At 44.2% G+C, this 24754-nt stretch overlaps 1 protein-coding gene across 1 annotated transcript in view; it reads right to left on the bottom strand.

Annotated features, from left to right (window-relative positions):
- Positions 1-7170: 7170 nt before the first annotated feature.
- Positions 7171-24754, bottom strand: part of LOC140734230 (sestrin-3-like) — a 59886-nt gene continuing 42302 nt past the window's right edge. Inside the window, exons 3-10 of the mRNA XM_073057920.1 lie at positions 22357-22554; positions 20239-20421; positions 18381-18620; positions 14583-14733; positions 13456-13574; positions 12234-12424; positions 10324-10468; positions 7171-8870 (exon numbers count right to left, since the gene is read on the bottom strand). Coding sequence (XP_072914021.1) covers positions 8781-8870; positions 10324-10468; positions 12234-12424; positions 13456-13574; positions 14583-14733; positions 18381-18620; positions 20239-20421; positions 22357-22554 — 1317 coding nt within the window. The 3' untranslated portion in view covers positions 7171-8780. The remainder of the gene's footprint in view (positions 8871-10323; positions 10469-12233; positions 12425-13455; positions 13575-14582; positions 14734-18380; positions 18621-20238; positions 20422-22356; positions 22555-24754) is intronic.

The raw sequence follows: 24754 nt of genomic DNA, 5'->3' as shown, positions 1-24754 counted from the left end.
GTCAATTTGCTTCCAATTTAGATTTCAAATTGTGGTATTCTGCAAATTGGTTAGTATGTACCTTCCAAGTGTGGACAAAGTAGGGACTGGAGGGAATTGATTCCAGGACAATAATGATATGACATCAGTATTTCAAAATGAATTGTAATGACCCAGCTAACAATATTAATTGAAATAATCTTGATTCCCCAACCTTACCAACATCCGTGCCTTTGAAAAGAAACTTCACTGTTTTGTAAGTTTGCTAGTGATTGAGTTTGGTTGATTTGCAACCATTGTGATGCCAATGTTTTTGGAGAAGGTAATTTCTTTGCTGTTTGTGTAGCTTTGAGCACACTTGTGCTCAAATGTGCATTTGAAAATGGGCATTCCTGCTGTGCTTCTGGAGTGGATCCAAATACCAGGAAGAGACATTCAGAGGAAGGCAGTAGGAGCTTTCTTTGGACACATTTCCCATGGTAGACACTAAAGAGGGTATCTCCGCTTATTGTGACTCCTCTCAGGCTACTGGAGGAGATGGAGATCTTTCTGAGCGTGCTGTGAAATCCTAATTATCTTCTGGCTCCCGTGAGGAGCCTGAGCTGTGTCACTAGGGCCAAGTAAAAGGAAACCCAAGAATACATCTTGATATATGTAGGCATGGATTGATAAGTGACATTCATACCTTGCAAATTTGAATCAATAACCATGTCCAACAAGAGAAAGTCTATTCCTGTTAAAGCTATACCATCTATATTAGGATTACCATTGATCAGATACATGTGACCAGACTTGAAATAGCTTGAAAACAAGGACACATCAGAGGCTGGGCCTTCGATTTCCAACTCACCAAACAAATACCTTTGATCCAATTCACACATGTGATGACATTTTTTGTTTAGCTAAAAGGCTACAGTTCCTACAATATTGGTGATGTCCAACATCATTTGCAAGGAAACAACCCATTTTGTTGATATTCCATCCACTTTCTTGAACACCGCATTTGTCCACAATGAAGCAACTGTTGCCATTGCTGAATGGGTGTCACCTCCTCTTTCAAAAGTACTGGGGTGAAACAGTGTACATGTGTACTGGTTAGCTGGAAGTCTTTGGAAGCTTTGAGATGTGGATGCAAGGCCTGCACTAGTGTTAAAGTGGAGCGGGGTTGATGGGCATAATATGATTGGCATAGATTTCTAGGTAATTGTTATAAGAATAGAGTGGTTGTAAAAACCTTCATGAGGACCTGAAAGGAAGGGGGAAATAATGTGTGTGTGGGTAAGGTCTATAAGCTGACTGGCACATTGCTAGCTTTTTAAAAATTAAAACACAAGAACATTTGGCCATTCATATCAATGCTGACTTCCAACAGTTAATCCTGTCACTCCCATAAGACCTTAAGACACAGGAACAGAATTAGGACATTTGGCCTATTGAATCTGCTCCACCATTCCATCATGGCCGATCTCCTCCTTGGTCATAGAACATAGAATAGTACAGCACATTACAGGCCCTTCAGCCCACAATGTTGTGCCGACCCTCAAACCTTGCCTCCCATATAACTCCCCCACCTTAAATTCCTCCATATACCTGTCTAGTAGTCTCTTAAACTTCACTGGTGTATCTGCCTCCACCACTGACTCAGGCAGTGCATTCCACGCACCAGCCACTCTCTGAGTAAAAAACCTTCCTCTAATATCCCCCTTGAAATTCCCACCCCTTACCTTAAAGCCATGTCCTCTTGTATTGAGCAGTGGTACCCTGGGGAAGAGGTGCTGGCTGTCCACTCTGTCTATTCTTCTTAATAACTTGTACACCTCTATCATGTCTCCTCTCATCCTCCTTCTCTCCAAAGAGTAAAGCCCTAGCTTCCTTAATCTCTGATCATAATCCATACTCTAAACCAGGCAGCATCCTGGTAAATCTCCTCTGTACCCTTTCCAATGCTTCCACATCCTTCCTATAGTGAGGCGACCAGAACTGGACACAGTACTCCAAGTGTGGCCTTTCTAGAGTTTTATAGAGCTGCATCATTACATTGCATCTCTTAAACTCTATCCCTCGATTTATGAAAGCTAACACCCCATAAGCTTTCTTAACTACCCTATCTACCTGTGAGGCAACTTTCAGGGATCTGTGGACATGTACCCCAAGATCCCTCTGCTCCTCCACACTACCAAGTATCCTGCCATTTACTTTGTACTCTGCCTTGGAGTTTGTCCTTCCAAAGTGTACCACCTCACACTTCTCCGGGTTGAACTTCATCTGCCACTTCTCAGCCCACTTCTGCATCCCATCAATGTCTCTCTGCAATCTTAGACAATCCTCTACACTATCCACAACACCACCAACCTTTGTGTCACTTGCAAACATGCCAACCCACCCTTCTAACCCCATATCCAGTTCATTAATAAAAATCACAAAAAGTAGAGGTCCCACTAGTCACAACCCTCCAATCTGAATGTACTCCCTCCACCACAACCCTCTGCCTTCTGTAGGAAAGCCAATTCTGAATCCACCTGGCCAAACTTCCCTGGATCCCATGCCTTCAGACTTTCTGAATAAGCCTACCATGTGGAACCTTGTCAAATGCCTTAGTAAAATCCATGTAGATCACATCCACTGCACTACCCTCATCTATATCCCCGGTCACCTCCTCAAAGAACTCTATTAGGCTTGTTAGACACAATCTGCCCTTCACAAAGCCATGCTGACTGTCCCTGATCAGAACATGATTCTCTAAATGCGCATAGATCCTATCTCTAAGAATCTTTTCCAACAGCTGCAGGAAAAGAAGTTTTTCCCCTCATCTGTACAATAAGGGGCAACGTACAGTGACCAGATAGTCTAACAACCCTCACGTCTTGGAGGGACAACTGGAATATCCACACAGTTCTAGGGAAAATGTGCCAATTCCATACAGGCAGCACCAGAGGTCAGGACTGAACTGAGTTCACTGGAGATGGAAGGCAGCTGCATCATTGTACCACTCTGCAACACATCTCTCTCAGCAACCCCTTTGTATCTTTCTGCTACTGTTGTACACGAGGGGTAATTTATAGTATCCCAATAACCTATGCTCTTGAGAAGAGATTTTAAAAATAAGTGCATCCAAAAAAGTACATAAAACTGCAGAAAGTGCCAAGATCAGGACTGAACCCAGATCCTTGGGGCTGCAATGTTTCAGGGCATTCTTACACTTGGATAACTGTCAAAACCACTGGAGCAGGCTTTGTGTTCCATCAAAGTGTTTTTAGCTGTTTCTATTTTGATTGGAGACTTGGTAAGGAGATGTGAACCATAGCAACTAGTGTGGATAGTGAGGCAGATTTCAGCAAACTCCAAGTCAGTGATTTAAAAAAAATACAAATTCACTGTGATATAATGGTAAACTTCAAGAGCACCATCGGCAAATGCAATTTTCAGTGGGGCATTTTCCTGAGGTGACATATAATTTATGCTGCCATTTTTAAACGGCAATAGCCAAGCTGCAGTACACACCTCCTGCCAGTTAAGGGTGCTGTTGCATTTCAGACCAATTAAGAATTGCATTGCTATGGCACCTATCAAATGTCCTGCAAAACATCCCAAAGTACTTTAAAGTTAACAAAGAACTTTTTAAATGTATTAAAGGTATGAAATTAAGAAAAATTGGAGTGCATTGCCCACAATCCCAAAACATTACAAAAGCCTGAGATAGGGCAGCACTTGTAAAATCTATTATGCTACTGGCTCATTAAGAAACTTATTTATGCCGGGTAAAAATAAAAATTGCTATTTCCTCAGTTATCAATGCATTGATTAGATTGAAGAGACTCCACAGTGGGATCATGGAATCCCAAAGCCCATCAAAAGGTGGATTCTGTCATTCCATGAAAGCTAGAGAATGATCAGATAACCTGTTCCTTTGAAGTAGAGAAAAATGTCAGCCAGGTCACTGGGGATATCTCAGCTTCTCTATTAGAGGGGGGACAATGGACTTGGTTTAACCATCTCCATCACTGGACTGGAGCTCCAACAGTACTCGCACCAGAGGGGTTCCAGACACACAACTGTTTGACTCTACAACAATGATCTATGGCTGTGATCACTTGAAACAAGTATGATACTTTCCCAATGGGTTGTCTATTGGTGGGTCCTCAGGGTTAGAGGCCGATCCAGGATCCACATATGCTGCTGTGTTAGTCAGGGTGGATTTCATTAATAGTCACACCTGTGCGTGACTTTGTTTAACGTGGGGAGGTTGCTGCAGGGGCAGCCACCCCACAGTCCTTGACGGATCGGGGGGCAGAATCCAGTGGCATGGAGTGCAAGATGACTGGGAGCCCTTCACTGCCATTCTGATGCATTGAACTTAGATTTGCTTACAAAATAAACTGAGGTAAGAGCATCAATTTTTGGTTTAATCGTAAATACAGGTTGGTAGTGACAGTAATCCTGGAACCTGACACTGGGCTACCTGGTAATATTATTGAGTAATATGTTCCCTTTTATGTGCCCACAACCTCATCTAATTGGACATTAGCCTTTGCACAATTCCTGCATTCTAAAAGCCATATTCTTAAAGCAAAATACATTGCCAGTCCAGTTTCATTGGTGTTAAAATTGTCTTTCACAGTACTTTATTACTGGTAAACACTGAACGGTTTCAGGCCCATTTGTAGAACAGTATAGCATCGAAGGAGCACCTACTCACTCAATGGCCACTTGTTCATTATTGCAAATATCTAATCAGCCAATCCTGGGGCAGCAACTCAAAGCATAAACACATGGAGACATGTTCCAAGAAGTTCAGTTGTTGTTCAAAGCAAACACCAGAATGGAGAAGAAATATGATCTGAGTGACTTTGACTGCGGAATGATTGTTGGTACCAGACAGAATGGCTTGAGGTGACGAACAAAAAAAACATCCAGTGAGTGGCAGTGTGTGGGTGGAAGTGCCTTGTTAATGAGAGGCCAGGGAATGTCCAGATTGGTTCAAGCTGACAGGAAGGCGACTAACTCAAATAATCACACGTTACAACAGTGATGTGCACGCATTGAAGTGGATAAGCTACAGCAGCAGCAGACCACAAACGTACTGTGTAGACACTTCATTAGCGACAGGAGGAGTTGGCTCCATTTTCCTGCTCTTTCTTCTCCCCCAGTACACTCTTGGCACCTCTTTTTTCCCCAGGATTTACTACACCAAATGAAAACCCACAATAAACAACCACCGTATGCCCTATCAATCATTTTCATAAATGGCCAGCAAATCCAAATACTTTGCACCATTTTAAATTGACCAGGATAATTCCACAAGTAGTCAGACCGCAACTGTAGCTCAATCTGCCCCACTTTTGACACTGTAACAGAGTCTTAACCCACGACTGTCCAGTGGTAGAAATTTACTTGAGTAAAAGGTACCGTATAATCGTGGAAATCATTTAAGGGTCATAAAGAGAGCTTTTGGCACATTGGCCTTTATAAATTAATGAGTACAAGAGCTGGGATGTTGTGTTGAAGTTCTATGTATAAAACATTGGCGAAACCAGGTTTGGAGTGTTGTCTGCAGGTCAGGTCACCTACCTACAGGAAAGAGATGATGCTGAGATGCACCCTGCGATGGGCTGGGAACACGTCATCAGTGGATACTTCAACATCAGACACTCTTACCCAGGTGACCCAGCCAGAGTTGATGAGGCCTCAGCTCATGTCCCAGTAGCAATGGTGCTCAGATCACTCCTCTTGTTCCATACCCATCCGGAAGCTCAATCAGCAGCCTCTGTGATGAGCCCCATAATGCCAAGGAGGGAGTATGTTCTGCGGAGTGAACAGCCGGCGAAACCTCTACACCCCACCTCCATTGGCTTTGCATTGCGCCCAGTAAGTTTGAAAGAGTAGTGAGAAAATTTACAAGGATGTTACGGAGACTCAGGGACTTGAGCTATAGTGAAAGGTCGAATAGGTTAGGACTTTATTCTCTGGAGTGTAGGAGAATAAGAGAAGATTTGATACAAGTATAGAAAGTCATGAACGGTACAGATAGAGTAAATGAAAGCAGAATTTTTCCGCTGAAGTTGGGTGAGACTGGAAGCAGAGGTCTCGAGTTAAGTGTGCAAGTTGAAATATTTAAGGGGAACTTCTGCTCTCAAAAGGGTGCAGAGCATGGAATCTGCTGCCAGAAGAAATGGTGGATGCAGATTCAATTGCAGTTTTTAAACAAGAGGTTTGGATAAGAATAGGGCCGGGAGGGGTATGGAGTTTGATGGTCCAGTTGGGGGTCAGCTACACAAGAGTTTGGCACAGATGAGATGGACTGAAGGGCCTGTTTCTGCACTGTAAACTCCATGACTATAAAAGCATCTTGAAAAGTGTTTTAGATATTATACTACTGAGCGACAATTTTCCAAATTGTAAGCTTGTTCTGGAAAGAAACTGCAGGAGATGCTGGGGTGTTTCACTTGGTCCCACTGTGAGAGGTGGACAAGGATGGACAAAACCTGGCTTCCTCTTTGAAAAAAAAGATCAGACACTCTTGATACAAATGTAAAATAATAATAATACAATAATACAAATAAAAATTCTAATTTTTCTGTCCTTGTTGCAGGGGTATTTGCTGCCCTCAACTCCTGTCCCGGGTGTAATCCATACTTTGTTACAGAATACATGGGGGTGAATAAAGGTGAAAATGTTAACCAACACAGAGAAATCAGGAGAGTCAGAGATGATTTCACCACAGACCACTTTTTTTTTCCTCACAGTTTTAAAAATGTTATTTTTTTTTATTTTGGTGCAAATAAAATGCTACTGCAGAGCTTTGAAACTCCCAAAGTTACATCAAAGACAACAACAGCAGCAACAGATATGTTGCAATAGCTCAGAATTTTTCCTTATTCTTGGATTGTAAGAAAATCCTTGAAAAACAGAAAATCCTCATGTATGATCACGAGGCTCTTGAGATCGATGTCTGACTGCTACTCCATTTTGGAACACTAAACCAATAATTCCCAAATAGAACACATCACATAAAATGATTCTAATCACAATGAAGGTGATGATTCAGATCGTGACTGCACAAGACTCTCATTCTGTGTATCATTAACCACAGCACTTTGTTCCAAAATAGTGTCCATTTATAATATATTCCTTTTTTTAATTTAAAAAACTTTTACAGTCACATTTATACCGCTAGAAGGAAGAAAAAAAGTGTTATTTTTTGTATTTTTATACTCATTATATCTAGTGATAGACCAGCACCAACAATTTTTTTTTCTTTTTTTTTAAATTGGGAGGGGTGTGGTTGGTTGCATGGCAACAAGCAGAGGAGCTGGACTTGTTGGGAGTCAATTCACAATTGTAGTTTGAAACTATGAGTACTCCCACAAGGTCCAGACATCCTCTATGTTTCACTGTCTGACAATAAATGGAAAATGATGGGTTGTCATTCATTTGGTTGTAGTGGAAATGACCATATTACATGCATGGTGAGAACCAGCTACAGGTAAAATTGTTGTACAAGCCAATTATACACATTGTAGGTAGGGTTATATTTCCCCATTTCTTTCTTCCTGTAATGTAACACTGTTACTGGATATAGAATGTAAAAAATAAATAAATAAAACAGTTCCACAGAGATCCAACTCCAGTTAAGTTTGTGTCACCAATCCAATGGCTGTCATACTCATTCCAAGTTCAAGTACCTGCCTGAGGCCTGAAGTGCTTTCTATATCAAAATGGGAAAGACAAAGCACAAGCATGCAATGCTGCCAACCATCCAATCGCACATGCAACTTGCAAGAGAACTTCCGGTAAGGAGGCTCGAAGTTACCTCAGAACATTGGAAGGATTGGACGCTACTAGATTAATGAACAACTTAAAAACACTGATGTTGACCTGCGCAGATTTGGACTCCGAAATCAGTTTTTAAACTTCGGCCAGTGTTGTGGATCCTGTCTTTGACTGTTCAGTAGGTTTAAGAAAGTCAACCATGCTTATTTGGCACACTGCATTATGGCAGTGCTTCCTTCGGTAACCACTAACTAGGGCAGGGAAGAACATTCACGTTTCACTCATTAGTGCCTTTGTTTTGGATAAACTCAAGAAATGTTATGCCCCACTGGCTCGCCATACTTCCTTTCTTCCCCTATTCAGTCACCCGAGATTTACTAAATTCACAGCTCGTTGGCACAGTTAAACTCTGCTCCCTCCCCTTGCCCTTCACTCCCACCCACCCTCCCCACCCGAACCCACCTAACACACCCCCCCCGACTCATACACACACACACACACACACACACACACACCCAAACACACAAAGGCTTTGGATAAGTCTTAAAACCAAAAGTAATATGGCAAGGATCTGGAAACGCCATTCCAATATGAAACAGACTCAACACGTGTCAAACATATTTTCTGTTATTACTATTCATAGCAAAAATAAGTCTTTCTTTTCCAAAAAAAGGGGGGCTCATCCGTCCCAACATCAAGGCTTGATGGTAGTCACGCAAACCACTGATGCGATAGCCTTTTGACATCTGAAAACTTAGAGAGATTGAAGATCCTCAAGTGAATACTTGGTGTTGAGGCATGAAACACTTTTGCGAAGTAACATTGCTCTCTGTACATACAGTCACAATGCTTGATTGCGTCATTGTCAATAATTGCACATTAACTGTCACAGACATTGTGACATGGTTCCAGCTGCCCTGCAATGCCTCCATCCAAGAAGACGTTCAAGTCTTTAAGCTTATGTCCAGTCTTTATTTTATTTTTTTTAAAAATGTTCCCCGCAGGTAAGGGCATCCTTCCTTTTGACCTTTCTAAGAGATCATGTAGTGGGTTATTGCATGCAGTGCATAGAGAAGCTCTGCCTGCATCCGAGCTTCCAGGATCAACAGATTCACACGAACCTACAACAGGAAGAGAAAGGCATTTGTTTAAAAACAAAAGTAAATTTGCCGGGAACAACTTTTCTGTAGCTTGGCACAACATTGTGGGCTGGAGGGCCTGTACCTGTGCTGAACTCCTTCCTGTTCAAGTTCAGCTCTCTTTTGTTACAGGCAAACCAAAGAGTGAGGTTGCAGAAATGAAATCTGAGGAACTTTGAAACAGGGCCTACATCTTGTAATAAGAACCAGGGGCACATAGGATGTAGAACAGTACAGATCTTTGTTCCACAATGTTGTGTCTTTTAAATCTACTCCAAGATTACTCTAATGCTTCCCTTCCACATAGCCCTCCTAATGTATCTGCCTCTACCACCATTCCTGGCAATACATTCCGTGCACTTGACCCTCTCCTCTGACACCCTCCCCCTTTCCTCCAATCACCTCAAAATTATGCCCTCTTTTGTTAGCCCTGAGGTAAAAAAAAAGGTGGTGACTGTTCATCCTATTACCATCTTAGATACCTCCGTTAAGTTCTGTTCTACGAGTGGACGTTCACTCTGTTCAGTTGCAAACAAACAGCAACAAATCAAAAAGCTGGGATTGCAGAAATGAAATTAAGAGGAATTTTGACACAGTAAAGAGAAAGGGCCTACATCTTTTAGCAGAAACCAGGGGCAAAGAACAGAGCAGTATAGCACAGTACAGGCCCTTGTGCTGACCTTTTAACCTACTCCAAGATCAATCTAGCACTTCCTTCCTACATAGCCCTCCATCTTCCCATCATTCATGTGCCTATCCAAGAATCTTTTCAATGTCCTTAACTTATCTGCTTCCACCACCATCCCTGGCAGTGCGTTCCATTCACTTAAAACTCTGTGCGAAAAATACCTCTGACATCTCCTCTATGGTTTCCTCCAATCACTATAAAATCTTGTCCTCTAGTATTAGCCCTTGCCTGCCTGGGGGTGTGTGGGGGGGGGGCAGAGAGACCCTTCGGCTTTTGGTCTTGTGTACAACGACAGATTTCAATGGAGGGCCAGTAACTATACAGGGGCTGATGCCCCACTGCTGTGCCCACTTGGCACACTCACTAGAGTGCATGTGACTCTTTAGACAACCATTGTCCAAAGAAACAGTGAACACCCCCCACAACACCTCGTACACAAGAGATTGAGGGGAAAACACACCTCCCTAATAACGTACTCCAGCATTATATACACAAGAAAACCTGCAGATGCTGGAAATCCAAAGCAATAAACACACACAAAATGCTGGAGGAATTGACGAAGGCTCTCGGATCGAAATGTCGACTGTTTACTCTTTTCCATAGGCGCTGCCTGGCCTGCTGAGTTCCTCCAGCACCGTGTGTGTGTGTTGCTCCAGCATCTTATAATAGTTTTACAAAAGGTATTAGATGGCCTTTTCTCTTTCCAGTTGGGTTTTGTTGGCAGGGTTATTCCAGTTCACCACTCACCTTTTCTGAGTATTTAAACTGTCTCCAGTACCTCTCAAACATCTGAGGTTTTGTTTTTTCAGGATAGCAAGTCACAGTCTTCAAGTAAACCTTAAGATTCCTCTCCAGGAAATGATTCACTTCACCGTAGTCATAATCATCGTACCTGTCACAATGAAGAGAGAAGAATAGCATCAATTTACGTCAGTGTTCTCCAGAGCATCTGTGCGAGTTGATTGGTACAAATTATTTTAAACTGTCCCTCTCATGCTGTTTTACAGTGCAGCTTTAATCATTTGTCGCACGTATATCAAAACGTACAGTGAAATGCATCGTTTGGGCCAAGTAGCAACACAGTCCAAGGAGGTGCTGTGAGCAGCTCTCGTGGTGCTGTGCTTCTGGTGCCAATATAGCACACCCTCAACTTACTAACCCGTACTTTGTTGGAGTGTGAGAGGAAACCTGAGCACTCAGAAGCAACCTACATGGTCACTGGAAGAACGTACAAACTCCTTACAGATAGCAGTGGGAATTGAACCCCAATCACAGGCGCCATTAAGTGTTACGCTAATCCACAGCACTACTCTCCTGCCCTTATGATCACAAATCCCTACCAAAAACTTTGAGATATGGAGTACAAATTTAATTTATGTGGGGGGGGGGGGGGTGGAAATAACTAAATGAACAAAATGAAAAAGCAACAACAAATTTTCTCCATTTGTGTCAACTGTTCACATTTTGGAATATGATGATATATCAATGGTTTTCTAGGAAAGCAACTCCTACTTAACGTGGGGAGATGCTGTAAATGCCGTGTTAATGAAATCCCTTCCACACCTTAGATCCGATTATTTATTAATCAGCAGCTTTTGAACACCAGTACGTTCACCACGATGGGCAAACTCACTCCCCCGAGCTGTACTAAATCATTGAGATGGACATAGGAGTCTGAAAATTAGAGTGAAGAAGTAAACTGCTGGATGAACTCAACTGATCAAGCAGCATCCAAGAGGGGCAAAGGAAATGCCAGTATTTTGGATCAAGAATCTGCATCAGGTTCTTTAAACCTACACAGCAAGCTCACAGTCCATACAGATTCCGATCCAGACGCTCGAGCTGAAACGTCAATACTTCCTCTTTCTCCTGGGTTCCTCCAACAATCTGTTTTTGCTTCAGATTGCAAAGAGCTTGCTTCAAGTTCTTCCTGCATTCCTAAGGAAGGCAGGGTTATCGGGAGGAAGCCACACTACAGTGAAGGGGAGGGGGAGCTCCTGTGATACTCCCGACCTTGATAATAATCCAACAACACTGGTTGGCGTGTGTCATCCAAAAATCGCTAATGAATCTCAGGAAGAACCAACTCCTATGAAATGGGCCCGTTAGGGCAAAAAAGGAATTGATCCACTCTGATTTAGCCACAGAGCGACAAGCTTTTTTTTGGATACGGGAAGTATTCTTGCCCATACCTCAATTTGTGATACAAAATGAGGGGTATAGATAGGGTAAATGCAAGCAGGCTTTTTCCCCATTGAGATTGGGTGAGATTACAACTAGAGGTCATGGGTTAAGGGTGAAATATGAAATACTTAAAGGGAACTTGAGGGGGAGCTTCACTCAGAGGGTGGTGAGAACGTGGAATGAGCTGTCAGCTGATGTGTGGATATGGATTCGACTGCAACAGTTCAGAGAAGTTTGGATAAGTACATGGATGGGCGGGGTGGTGGGCTATGGTCCAGGTGTGGGCCGACGGGTCTAGGCAGAGTAACGAACAGTTTGGCTAGACCGACCAGATGGGCCCCATTTCTCTGCTGTAGTGCTCTATGACTCTGAGAATGAAATACTTCCTCGTTTTTGCTCGTTCTGTGAGTTTTTAAGAATTTTGAGAGCTCTATATGGTTTGTTGAAAAGGATCTTGTATAAATGGCAGTTACCTAATTCCAAACATGCAATGGATGTAGTTCCAAATTCCTCTCTTCAGCACTGAGAAGTCACAGCCTCGTTGCTTGGCCATAGTGCCATTCTTCAGACTGTATACAGTGCGGAACTTCTCGTCAAGGAGGTGGCCAATGTCCGAATACAGACGGTTCACCAGCGAGAACCCATGGTCTTCCCACGAGTAGTCCTGCAGGAGATTAATACCAAAAGCAGAAAAGCATTAGGGAGTGCTGGGCCACAGGACAAGGAGACTTTTCCCTGCCATCTCAAGGGCCTAGAAACTCACTGCTTTGTCTTACAAATCAGCCCTCAGCTTTAAATCTGCACTACAACTTCATGGTCCAAATGCATGAACATTGACTGGTCATCGAGACGGTAATGTATCGGGCCCCTGGTCTTAGACTGGGGTTGGTATCCCCAATTTCTACACTGACCTCTACATCAACCTCAGATGCCATGACAACCACAAGACTGAAGGTCAAGATTAGAACGGTGAATTGTTCCTTTTGGGATATAAATGTTTATAGGACTACATTCACCTAATTCTTTGGTTTAAGTCCACCTTGTTATGAGAGTGGAACCTTAGTTTCAAAGGTAACCCTGTGACCACTCTGGTATGTTCACAGTTCATCAGCCAACCTCCAATGTCAGCTCCTGTTGTTTAGCTGAGGAAGTGAAACAAGCAGGAATGAATGATGGTCTGAAGGACAAGGAATTTACAATGTCAAGTTTGCAGGCAGCTTTTACTTTATAGATCTGTGTATCATCAGGTCCGGAGCAGATTGTATTTAAATCAACTTTGGTTGTGAGGACTTGAACCTTCTAATCATCATCTATTTTTCTGAAGTTACTATAACCTCTACACCGAGCAAGTTTTAAAACCTATTTATATGTGGCATCACTCTGTAACTGTCCTTTAATTCGCTGGACTATTCCAAAGGGAAGTTCGGAGATGCCCACATCGCCATGGATACCAGACAAACAAAACATGGCAAGAATAACAAATTTCCTTCACTGTTACTAGTGGACTTGTTAATAATATTAATTATTAATTTCTTTCCCTTAATTTGAATGTCTCTAGATCACAAGTCCATTTCAGTAACCTAACCATTATACCATTGGACCATAGTCTCTCTACCTTAACTTCAAAAAGGATTTCAAAGTCATGCTACAGGACATCCTTTGCCACAGCGGAAGATCCAACAGATGAAATTTTACCTGAGCTCGGAAAACAGGAAGCTGCTCTCCACTTCTTCGGGAAAACTCGGGATAGCCAAACTCAGGGTCTTCTACGTAACAGGTCAAGTCAGGGATAGTAACAGGTTTGTCTTCTGGAGCTGTGTAATCAAAGAGTAAGGTGTCAGAATCAGAATCAGGTTTAATATTACTGGCATATGTTGTGACTCGTTATCTGGCAGAAGCAGTACACTGCTGTAATATTAAAATAAGCAGTGCAAAAAGAGAAGGAAAATAATGAAGTAGCGTTCACAGGTTCGTTATCCACTTAGATGGGAAGATTAAAAAGCACTCACAAAAACAGAATCTTATCCTGTCCTAACTCAGTACCGAATGTACTAGCTTCCCTTCTCTACTTACAATCCAGGCTTTGGCAGGTCACTTACTCCACACTCATGGCCAAACCTGTACAAGTCAATTGCTTGGCCTTCAATTTGGAGTGAACCAGAGATTCGCCGATGTGGCTGGGAAAGAGTCACACAGATCACCGTTCCACAGGGGGACCATGGAATGGAGCTCCAAAATACCTTCCATTCCACAGCGGAGGCCAAGGGGGGCAGCTCCTTTTCCAGCATAGATGGAAAAGTGGCAGATTCAAACCTGGGACCACTTACCTTGAAATCCAGTACGGACGTGCCACTACACCCACCGGCTGGCTATGGGGGGGAGGGGGGAAGAGAGAGAGAGGAGAAAGAGGGAAGAGAGGAGGGTTTGCATTGCATCCAAACACGTTAGGATCACTAGCATCTCCTCAGCTTCGAGGGAGAAAATTCACAGCAGCCGGAGGAGAGAAACCACTTATTGGCATGGGGAACTCGTACGTGTGTAGAGAAGGTTTAAGGGCCGTAAGTGGGCAAATGGGACCAGCTTAGATGGGATCTAAGTAAGCCAGTGGGCCAAGGGGCCTGTTTCTATGCTGTGTGACTCTGTGACAGAGAAATAAATTATTTTGGAAGACTAATCATCTCCTCCAAGTCTTAAAGGCAGCACAGGTGGAGATTTCAGAGAGGTTACCAATCTGCTCAAGATGAAAGTAGCAGTTACAAACTTTACACCAGATCAGTAAAGCAGAAACAGATCAGACACCCAGCTGAAGTGACCCTGCTTACCCCGGTTCACTGTCGGTGGACTGGTGTCCTTTTCTGTCTCTGATGCAATCCACGTTTCTTCCCTCAGCATCTCATCTTCATTCTCCTTCTCTGCCTGGAACTTCTGCATCTTGTCCACCAGATATTCGGAATCACTGGAGTAGTCCACCGACTGGAAGGATTGGAAACGACGTCACTCAGCACTGATTTCCGACTGGCTCTTTTCCAGGAATATCAGACTCATCCACCTGCTCGCCCCAGACTCGGGGCTCTACAACACCGTTCCTTTTCCCCAAATACCCTTCCACTGCACTACTGGTAAAATCCATTCCCTGTGCAGAAAGCCCAGAGTCTAAGGCCAAGACACAAAGTAATTTATACTCTATGAGCCAAAGTTTATGCTTCCTCCCCGACCACACTGGATATTCAACTTCAAACAATCTCTTAACCTTTGGCAAGAGGAACAACAGAAATTGTGTGCTACTGTGTGCAGGAAGGATTATCATAACATAGAACGAGTACAAGGATGTTGCTGGGACTTGAGGACCTGAGTTATTCTGAAAGTCTGAATACGTTGGGACTTTATTCCCCGGGGCACTTTGAACAAAGCTATATATGAGGGTATAGATAGGGTAACTTTAAGCAGGCTTTATCCACTGAGGTTGGATGAGATGAAAACTTGAGGTTATGGGTTGGGGGTGAAAGGTGAAATATTTCAGTGGACCTGAGGAACTTCTTCACTCAGATGATGGTGAGAGTGTGGAATGAGCTGCCAATGGAAGTGGTGGATGCAGGTTCAGTTTGAACATTTAAGGTAGGTTTGGATAAGTACATGGATGGGAAGGGTACGGTGGGCTATGGTCCAGGTGCAAGTCTAGGTGGGACTAGGCCGAATAATAGTTCGGTACAGACCTGTTGGGCTGAGGGGCCTGTTCCTGTGTGGGAGTGCTCTTTGATTTGAACAACTCAACTTGGAATCAGAACCACAGCAGTAGATGCTCCCCCAAAGACTTGGTCCCAGAGATCAAGGAAGTCAAGTTAGAGGATTGGTTAATACTGAGCTTGCAATTTTTAGCCGCGTCCGCGTTCTTAACCTTGGTCCCCCAGCACAAGGTTAAGGAAATCAAAAGGCTGAGTGATTGCAATGCGGCCTCTGGCGAGGTTATAATATCTGAACTTGGACGCTGGACAAACTCAGGACTGGACCCAACTGGAATTACACTGCCTTCTGTCTCAGCTCAGGCATGACCAGAGGCCATTTGGATGTGGTGCTGCAAGAGAATTCACTTTGGCAGCAGACAGCACTTTCAGGAAGTTTGTGACTGTGATTACTTGCACCTATATTTACCAAAGCTGCACATGCAAGCACTACTCTGTGCAAACACACATCTTATAAAGGTGGGAGGGAGAAAAATGCTGTGAAAGTGCAAAATAGAGGCCACATCAAGTTGGGCTGGTAGCAGCCATGTGGTTTAATTGAAACTTCACCCATTAAATGGAGACACAAGGGACTGCAGATGCAGTAATCTGGAGCACCAGACAATGTGTTGCAGAACTCAGTGGGTCAAGTGGGGGGGGGGGGGGGGGGGGGAGGAGATAGAAATTGGTGATGTTTTGGGTCAAAACTCTGCAATAGACAATTCTTTTCCTCCCACAGTTGCTGCTCAACCTGCCAAGTTCCTCCAGCAAACACGAGAAAATCTGCAGATGCTGGAAATTCAAACAACACACACAAAATGCTGGTGGAACACAGCAGGCCAGGCAGCATCTATAGGGAGAAGCGCTGTCGACGTTTCGGGCCGAGACCCTTCGTCAGGACTAACTGAAAGAAAAGATAGTAAGAGATTTGAAAATAGGAGAGAAAGGGGGAAATGTGAAATGATAGGAGAAGACAGGAGGGGGAGAGATGAAGCCAAGAGCTGGAAAGGTGATTGGCAAAAGTGATACAGAGCTGGAGAAGGGAAAGGATCATGGGACGGGAGGCCTCGGGAGAAAGAAAGGGGGACGGGAGCACCAGAGGGAGATGGAGAACAGGCAGAGTGATGGGCAGAGAGAGAGAAAAAAAGGGGGGGGGGGGAAAAATAAATAAATCAGGGATAGGGTAAGAAGGAGAGGAAGGGCATTAACAGAAGTTAGAGAAGTCAATGTTCATGCCATCAGGTTGGAGGCTACCCAGACAGTATATAAGGTGTTGTTCCTCCAACCTGAGTGTGGCTTCATCTTGGCAGTAGAGGAGGCCATGGATAGACATATCAGAATGGGAATGAGACGTGGAATTAAAATGTGTGGCCACTGGGAGATACTGCTTTCTCTGGCGGACCGAGCATAGGTGTTCAGCGAAACGGTCTCCCAGTCTGTGTCGGGTCTCACCAATATATAAAAGGCCACACCGGGAGCACCGGACGCAGTATACCACACCAGCTGACTCACAGGTGAAGTGTCGCCTCACCTGGAAGGACTGTCTGGGGCCCTGAATGGTGGTGAGAAAGGAAGTGTAAGGGCAGGTGTAGCACTTGTTCTGCTTACAAGGATAAGTGCCAGGAGGGAGATCGGTGGGAAGGGATGAGGGGGACGAGTGGACAAGGGAGTCGCGTAGGAAGCGATCCCTGCGGAAAGCAGAACGAGAGGAGGAGGGAAAGATGTGCTTGGTAGTGGGTTCCCGTTGGAGGTGGCCGAAGTTACGGAGAATTATACGTTGGACCTGGAGGCTGGCGAGGTGGTAGGTGAGGACAAGGGGATCCCTATCCCAAGTGGGGTGGCGGGTGGATGGGGTGAGGGCAGATGCACAGAAAATAGGAGAGATGCATTTGAGAGCAGAGTTGATGGTGGAAGAAGGGAAGCCCGTTTATTTAAAAAAGGAAGCCATCTCCTTCGTCCTGGAATGAAAAGCCTCATCCTGAGAGCAGATGCGGCGGAGATGGAGGAATTGTGAGAAGGGGATGGCATTTTTGCAAGAGACAGGGTGGGAAGAGGAATAGTCCAGGTAGCTGTGAGAGTCTGTAGGCTTATAGTAGATATCAGTAGATAAGCCGTCTCTAGAGATGGAGACAGAGAGATCAAGAAAGGGGAGGGAGGTGTCGGAAACGGACCAGGTGAATTTGAGGGTAGGGTGAAAGTTGGAGGCAAAGTTAATGAAGTCAACGAGCTCAGCATGCGTGCAGGAGGCAGCGCCAATGCAATCGTCGATGTAGCGAAGGAAAAGTGGGGGACAGATACCCGTACAGGCTTGGAACATGGACAGTTCCACAAAGCCAACAAAAAGGCAGGCATAGCTGGGACCCATACGGGTGCCCATGGCTACACCTTTGGTTTGGAGGAAGTGGGAGAAGCCAAAGGAGAAATTATTGAGAGTAAGAACTAATTCTGCTAGACGGAGGAGAGTGGTGGTAGAGGGGAATTGGTTAGGTCAGGAATCCAAAAAGAAGTGAAGAGCTTTGAGACCGTCCGGGTGGGGGATGGAGGTATATAGGGACTGAATGTTCATGGTGAGAATAAGGCATTGGGGACCAGGGAACTTAAAATCATTGAAAAGATTCAAAGCGTGAGAAGTGTCACGAACATAGATGGGAAGGGATTGAACAAGGGGGGGGATAAAACAGTGTCAAGGTATGCAGGAATGAGTTCGGTGGGGCAGCAGCAAGCTGAGTTCCTCCAGCAGATCGTTTTTTGCTCCATTGCTTCTGAAACTGTCTCTCAGCCAGGGAAGGTACAATGATAATTCCGGACTAAATAAAGGACTTTCTCTACACAACTGGAGATACCCGACAGTAGTACCACCGCTCTTTGCATGACCCCACACTTCCACCATCCACTGCTTACCCTTCGCCTGCGGTGAACCACGGAGGGGTCTGGGACGTTGCCGTTCCCGTTCGTAGTGTCGCCGGAGCATTGGTTGTTGATTGACGACGGCCGGAGGATGTGACCGCCTTCGTGCCCTCCTTCGGCACAGATCCCGCAGCCAAAGACGAAACTCGCCAGCGAGTGGTAGTGAGCCAGCAGCACCACGCCATGGACCAACTCCGCCAGTGACCAACAGTGCTCGCCAATCTTCAGCAGGTTCTGCACGCACACAGAGGTGAAAACTGTAAATAATTATATTTACTTCACCAGAGTTTTGTGAGAGGAGGTGAATGAAATCCATTCCCATGCTATGAATATTATGAAGGGAAAATTGAAAGGTACTCATTGTAACATATGAACAGTACAGCATAGTGCAAGCCATTCGGCCCACGATGTTGTGCCCAACTTTTAACCTACCCCAAGATCAATCTAACCCTCCCTCCTACAAAGCCCTCCACTTTTCTATCATTCATTTATTTCCCCAAGAATCTCTTCAATGTCCTTAATATATTTGCCTCTAATGCCACCCCTGGCAGAGCATTCCACACACTTAGCACCCTCTGTTTATAAATAAAACCTACCTCTGACATCCTCCCCATACTTTCCTTCACACCTTAAAATTATGCCCTTGCGTATTAGCCATGCTGCCTGGGACAAATGGGCTGTCCATCTATACTGCTTATTATCTTACACATCTATCAAGTGATTGCTCATCCTCCTTCCCTCCAAAGAGAGAAGTCTTAGTTTGCATTTCCTCATAAGACATGCTGTCTAATCCAGGCAGTATCCTGGTAATGACAGCCCGCCTCTGAGTACTGAAATGTTTATCCAGTTATGTTATATGGCTCAGAATGTTGGACAATATCTAGTAACATGAGGAAACGAATTGAAGCAGCAGAGATGTGGTTTTTGAAGATGCAAAGAATATCATGGACAAAACGAATATCTAATGAGGATGTTATGAACAGAACAAGCACAAAAGAAATAATGTATGAGATCATGAAAAGGCAACGTAACTTTATTGGATGTGTGATTAGGAAAGAGGAGTTAGAATGCACGGTAATTATGGGAAAGATTGAAGGGAAGAAAGCAAGAGGAAGGCAAAGACAAGTGATGATGGAGACAGCAGCCAGAGAACTGGAAATGAATACCAATGAATTGATCCACTTGACCTGAAACAGGAGTGTGTGGGCCATGGCAGTCAAAGCTCAAACTGGGCTTGGCACCTACGTGGAATCTTTCCCATAATGAGGTGACCAGATATGAACACAACACTCCCAAGTGTGGTCTAACCAGAGTTCTATAGAGCTGCAACACTACCTCACGGCTCTCGAACTCAATCTCTTAACTAATGAACGCCAACGCACCATGCTCCTTCGTAACCACCTATCAACTTGCCTCACGCAACTACAACTAGAAATTTGAGAATGCTAATTTGAGGAGAGGTGCATTGGGCCAGCCAGATAACTCAAAGAGTTAACATTGGTAGCGAAGGTTAATTATGTTATAAAAGCAGAACGAATTTAGATCCCGATACAAAACCGCAGTAGAGACACAAAAGATGGCAGATGCTGGAATCTGGAGCATAGAACAAATTGCTGGAGGAACTTATCAAGTCAAACAGTATATATGGAGGCAATGGGATGGTCAAATGTTTTGAGTCAAGACCATCCACAGAGTTCCTTCAGCAGCTTGTTGTTTTACAAGATAACAGCAACTGACTGAGCCTCATTGAAGTGAGGATGCTCATGGCTGTGATCCATACAAAACAAATCTCCTCCTTCCCGAAGTGGTCAAATTGTGTGGAGGACGTGATGGATACAAGGCTGGTGCTCACCTCAATGTGTTGCTTGGTGATGAGCCAGGGCCGATGTGCCAGGATTTTGTTGATCTCGTTGAGGTTCCTCAGTCTCTGCGGGATGCAGTCGAGCCCCTGTAGCCACTGTGGGTCACCGCCCACCTGCAAGAACTGATTAATGTGAACCTCCACCAAATACGAGGACTGGTGTCGGGCTGCCGCCTGGCATGGAGGGAAGAAAAAAGAAGGTTCGACAAAAATTATAGACAAGAGATTCTACAGATACTGGAAATTCAGAGCAACATGCACTCACTCACTCTACTGGAGGAACTCAGCAGGTCAGACAGCATCTATGGAGGGGAATAAACAGTGGAAGTTTCAAGCCTCACCAGGACTGGAAAGAAAGGGAGCAGAAACCAGAGTTAGAAGGAGGAACCCATCACCTGCCAGCTGGTACTGTTGCCCCCTCCCTCCTTCCGATTCTGACTTCGTCCCTTTTCCTTTCCAGTCCTGATGAAGGGTCTCAGCCCAATACATTGTCTGCTCATTTCCTTCCATAGATACTGCCCAACCTGCAGAGCTCCGCCGACATTTTGTGTTTATTAGTGTAAGCTGGTTTAGGATTGTGGGCTTGTAGCAATGATAAGTTGAATAATGCATCGTATTTTCTTTCAGAGACAATATTTAGTGGGGGGTGTAGGGAGACATGGGGGTAGTGGGCAGTGGAGGGATGGTAAGGTAGGGGAAGGAAGAGTTATTGTGTGATCACTATGAGGAAACCACTGGTGAAAATGTTGCAGAAATGCCCACACTCACAAAATGCACCAGTGTAAAGACCACCATTTATAATTTGACCACACACAGTGGCTCCCATCTGGGGTCCACGGACTATTCAGTTAATGGAATGGCTCCATGGCATAATAAAGATTGGGAACCCCTGGCACAACGTGCACAGAGAACCTCTGACGCAGAGAACTCAGCATCACCTTCTCTTCTTCATTAACCCATCTCTGTCAAGCTGAAGTAGGTAAATACCAAAGTTTACACAATAGCTTGAGGCTGGGATTTTAGTGCAGTGTTGAATATAATAAGGAGGCTGGAAGCAAAAGAATCTCATCCTCCAGGGACACATGACAGAAACCAAAGGAAGGTTTAGAGAACAGTAATGTACGGAGATCTCTTTTGGTTTCAACACATTTGCTTTCGTGTTGGACTGGATTACTGCAGTACCAGATTCCAACACTAGAGGATGCAATCAAAGTTACATGATGGGATGCCACAACCTAATTTGGAACAATTGCCTGCCTTGGAGTGTTCACTCTGAGGACACTATTGCTAACTGGCTTTTCAAATACCTTACATTTCAAATTCTTCTCATATTCCTTCTTGGTCTCAGCCTTCCCCGATTCCATACTTTACTCCAAGCCTACAAATCCATGCCATGTGCTTCCCAGAATTTCCTTGTCCCGAGTTGCAGCAACTTAGCTGAATAGATCAAAATTCTCGAACCCATCTTTAAATCTTTCCACAATCCAACTTTCATCTTCCCTTTCATGATTGAATGACACAGGTTTAATCCTACCTATCACCTCTCATTCAATCCCCACTCTCCCACCCACCCACCTTCCCCCTCACCTGGCTTCACCTGTCACCTTCCAGCTTGTACTGCTTCCCCTCCCCCTACCACAGATGCTGCCCGACCTGCTAAGTTCCTCCAGCATTTTGTGTGTTACATCAATGAACTTTATGGCATTAAAACAGTGTTAAGTAACTACAAAACAGGAATTTTAAAAATGCACAGGCAGGATCAATAAAGAATCTGGTTTTGCTTCTCAACTTTTATACAATTTGTTATTCATGAATGCATGTTGAAACATAACACGAGTAGGGAAGAATGCTGAAGAAATATTTTTAAACATTTTTTCCCCATAAAACTTTAACTCCAAGGTTCCAAAGGCCACGCATGCCCACCTCCCCAGGGGTTCCTGTGGCCAACCAAGTTTGCGACTTAGCCAACAGAGCGAATGACTCTGCTGGTGTTGCAGTACACTCCTTCTAAAAGCCCCTCTCTGCCACAGTCTCTAACTTTGTGACACGGAGGTTCTGGGTGACGCCACTCTAAACTATCAGCAGCTTTCAAGCACTTGCTGGCTTTACCATGATGGCGATGTAGTGTCTGTAGTGGAAGGGGAGAGGTCCGTCCATGTGCAGCAGGTAGTGTTGGGTTTTCAGGAATGACTCCAGGTACTGAGGGTGGCATCCCATGAGTTGAACGACTCCGTCCAGGCAGCTCCTGCTGCCTGGCGCCTTCACAAACAGATGGGCACGGTCATTCTCTGCACCCACCTTATTGATCTAAATGGTTGAAAAAAAAATGAGAACGGGGGAAGAAAAATATCAGTCTAATTCCTTAAAATCTGTCGACTTCTAATTAACGGTAGATGAACTGGATCTTACAAATCTTTCCCTAGCTCAATCTATACCAAATATGGAAGAGCTCACATTACAAAGGAAAGGTAAAAAGCAGAGTGTAACTGTAACAAGAGAGGTTTAATCTTCTATCTCCATGCAAGCATTTCACCGCCATGCTCGTACCAGCTAAAGGTGCTTAGAGATACAGCAGGGAAACAGGCCTTCCCGCTGACTGACTGCCAAACACCTAGAATCCTCTCATTCAAGACTGTTTAATGTCATTTCCTATGCCCAAGTGTAAGGAGAATGGAATAATCGTTACTCTGGATCTGATGCAGTGCAAAAAAAACACACACAAAAAAAATCAGGAATACAATAATAAAGAAAAAACAATAAATATAAACACATAAGATAGCTTATACACACTGATTGTTCATCAAGTGACACTAGGTATCTGGTGGGAAATAACGTAGTGGTGGAGTTGGTGGCTGATCAGTCTTACTGCTTGGGGAAAGTAACTGTTTTTGAGTCTGCTGCTCCTGGCATGGAAGTTATGTTGCCTCCTCCCTGATGGAAGTGGGGCAAACAGTCTATGAGCAGGCTGGGTAGGATTCTTCATGATTTTGCTGGCACCTTTCAGCATACACATCTTTGATGGCACGTAGGTGGTGCCAGTGATGCAAATGGAACTTATTTCTGTATTCTACATTAATTGCATTCTCTCTTCATTCCGTGAACTCCCACATGATTTCACCACTCATCTGCAATTAAGGACAGGTTACAATAATCGATTAATCTACAGACCCATTCTTCTTTGGGATGTGGGAGGAACCAGGACCATCTCGGAGATTCCCATTAGTCATACGTAGAACATGAAAATTCGACACCAACAGATGACTATCAATCCTGTGTCCCTGTTGCTGAGAAGCAGAGGCACTACCAGCTGTGTCACTGTGCTAGCAGATCCTGATTGTTTTGGCAAACAGGTTACCCAGGTTTTCTGTGTTTTGCTATGGACTTGGACTGTAGACTGTTCTTTTTCAGTCTTAAAGGTTTTATTAAATATATATGCTGTGCTTTTTGCTGATCTTTCTCTTTTTTTGTCTGCAGGGGAGGGGGATTTGGGGGTGAATGTGCCAGTTCCGATTTTGCTTGCTTTTGTTTGGGGGAGGAGGATTTGGAAGATGATGATCGTGCTGCCATTCTGTACTCTCTTGGTTTTGTGGCTATCTGGAGAAGAAGAATTTCAGAATTGTTATAACTTTGATAATAAATGAACCTTTGATCATCGCACAAGAGATCAAGAGTTAGAAGTTCACCTAGGACTGTTACAGAATGACTTGTAAGAGTAAGGCTATAAGCAGCCTGAAACTGGACGCCTAGGGGCACAGGCAGCAGTAGACCTGCGTGTCCATGGGTAGCATCAGTGGAGGGGTTGGAGTGAGGAAAACTGGAGGGGCAAGAGAGTCACCTCAAGCTGCTGGCAAACAATGGCAGCTGGCTGTATAATAGTACAGGTGTAAGAACAAATGTGATGACAGCTCCAGAAGATTGGGGAAAAAAATCATTAAAAACTTAAATCCCAAAACAACAAGGATGATAAATTTAAACATTTCCAATAATTACTCTGGAAATGTCTTTCCAAGACTCAAGGATTAGATCAACTCACATTAAGATGTACTGAAAAAGATCAGATTTTATTTGTCACACGTACATCAAAACACACAGTAAAATGCGCGTTTTGCATCAAATCAAATCGGCGAGGATTACGCCGGGCAGCTTCACTCACTTCTGCCCCCTGGCACTCTCGAACACAAGGGTCGCTACGCTTCTGAAGCCAATACAGCATGAACATAAATCACTAATCCTAATCCATACGTCTCTGGAACGTGGGATAAAACCGGAACATCAAGAGGGATACCAAGTGGATACAGGGGGAACATATAAACTCCTTAAGGGCAACGGCAGGAATTGAACCCCGATCTTATAGACAGGGCTGTAAAGCCATGCGCTAATTGATATGTTATCACAGAGTAGACTGGCAACAGGGAAAGCTGAAATAACTATTCAAACCTGTGAACTGAAATGCAAGTATGTGTGATTCCATTCATGAATTTTGTCTCGTAACCTGCTAGCCAAAAGG

This window comes from Hemitrygon akajei, chromosome 10 (assembly GCF_048418815.1).
Source record: "Hemitrygon akajei chromosome 10, sHemAka1.3, whole genome shotgun sequence".
NCBI classification, from domain to species: Eukaryota; Metazoa; Chordata; class Chondrichthyes; order Myliobatiformes; family Dasyatidae; genus Hemitrygon; species Hemitrygon akajei.
This window is presented reverse-complemented; position numbering and strand designations above follow the sequence as displayed.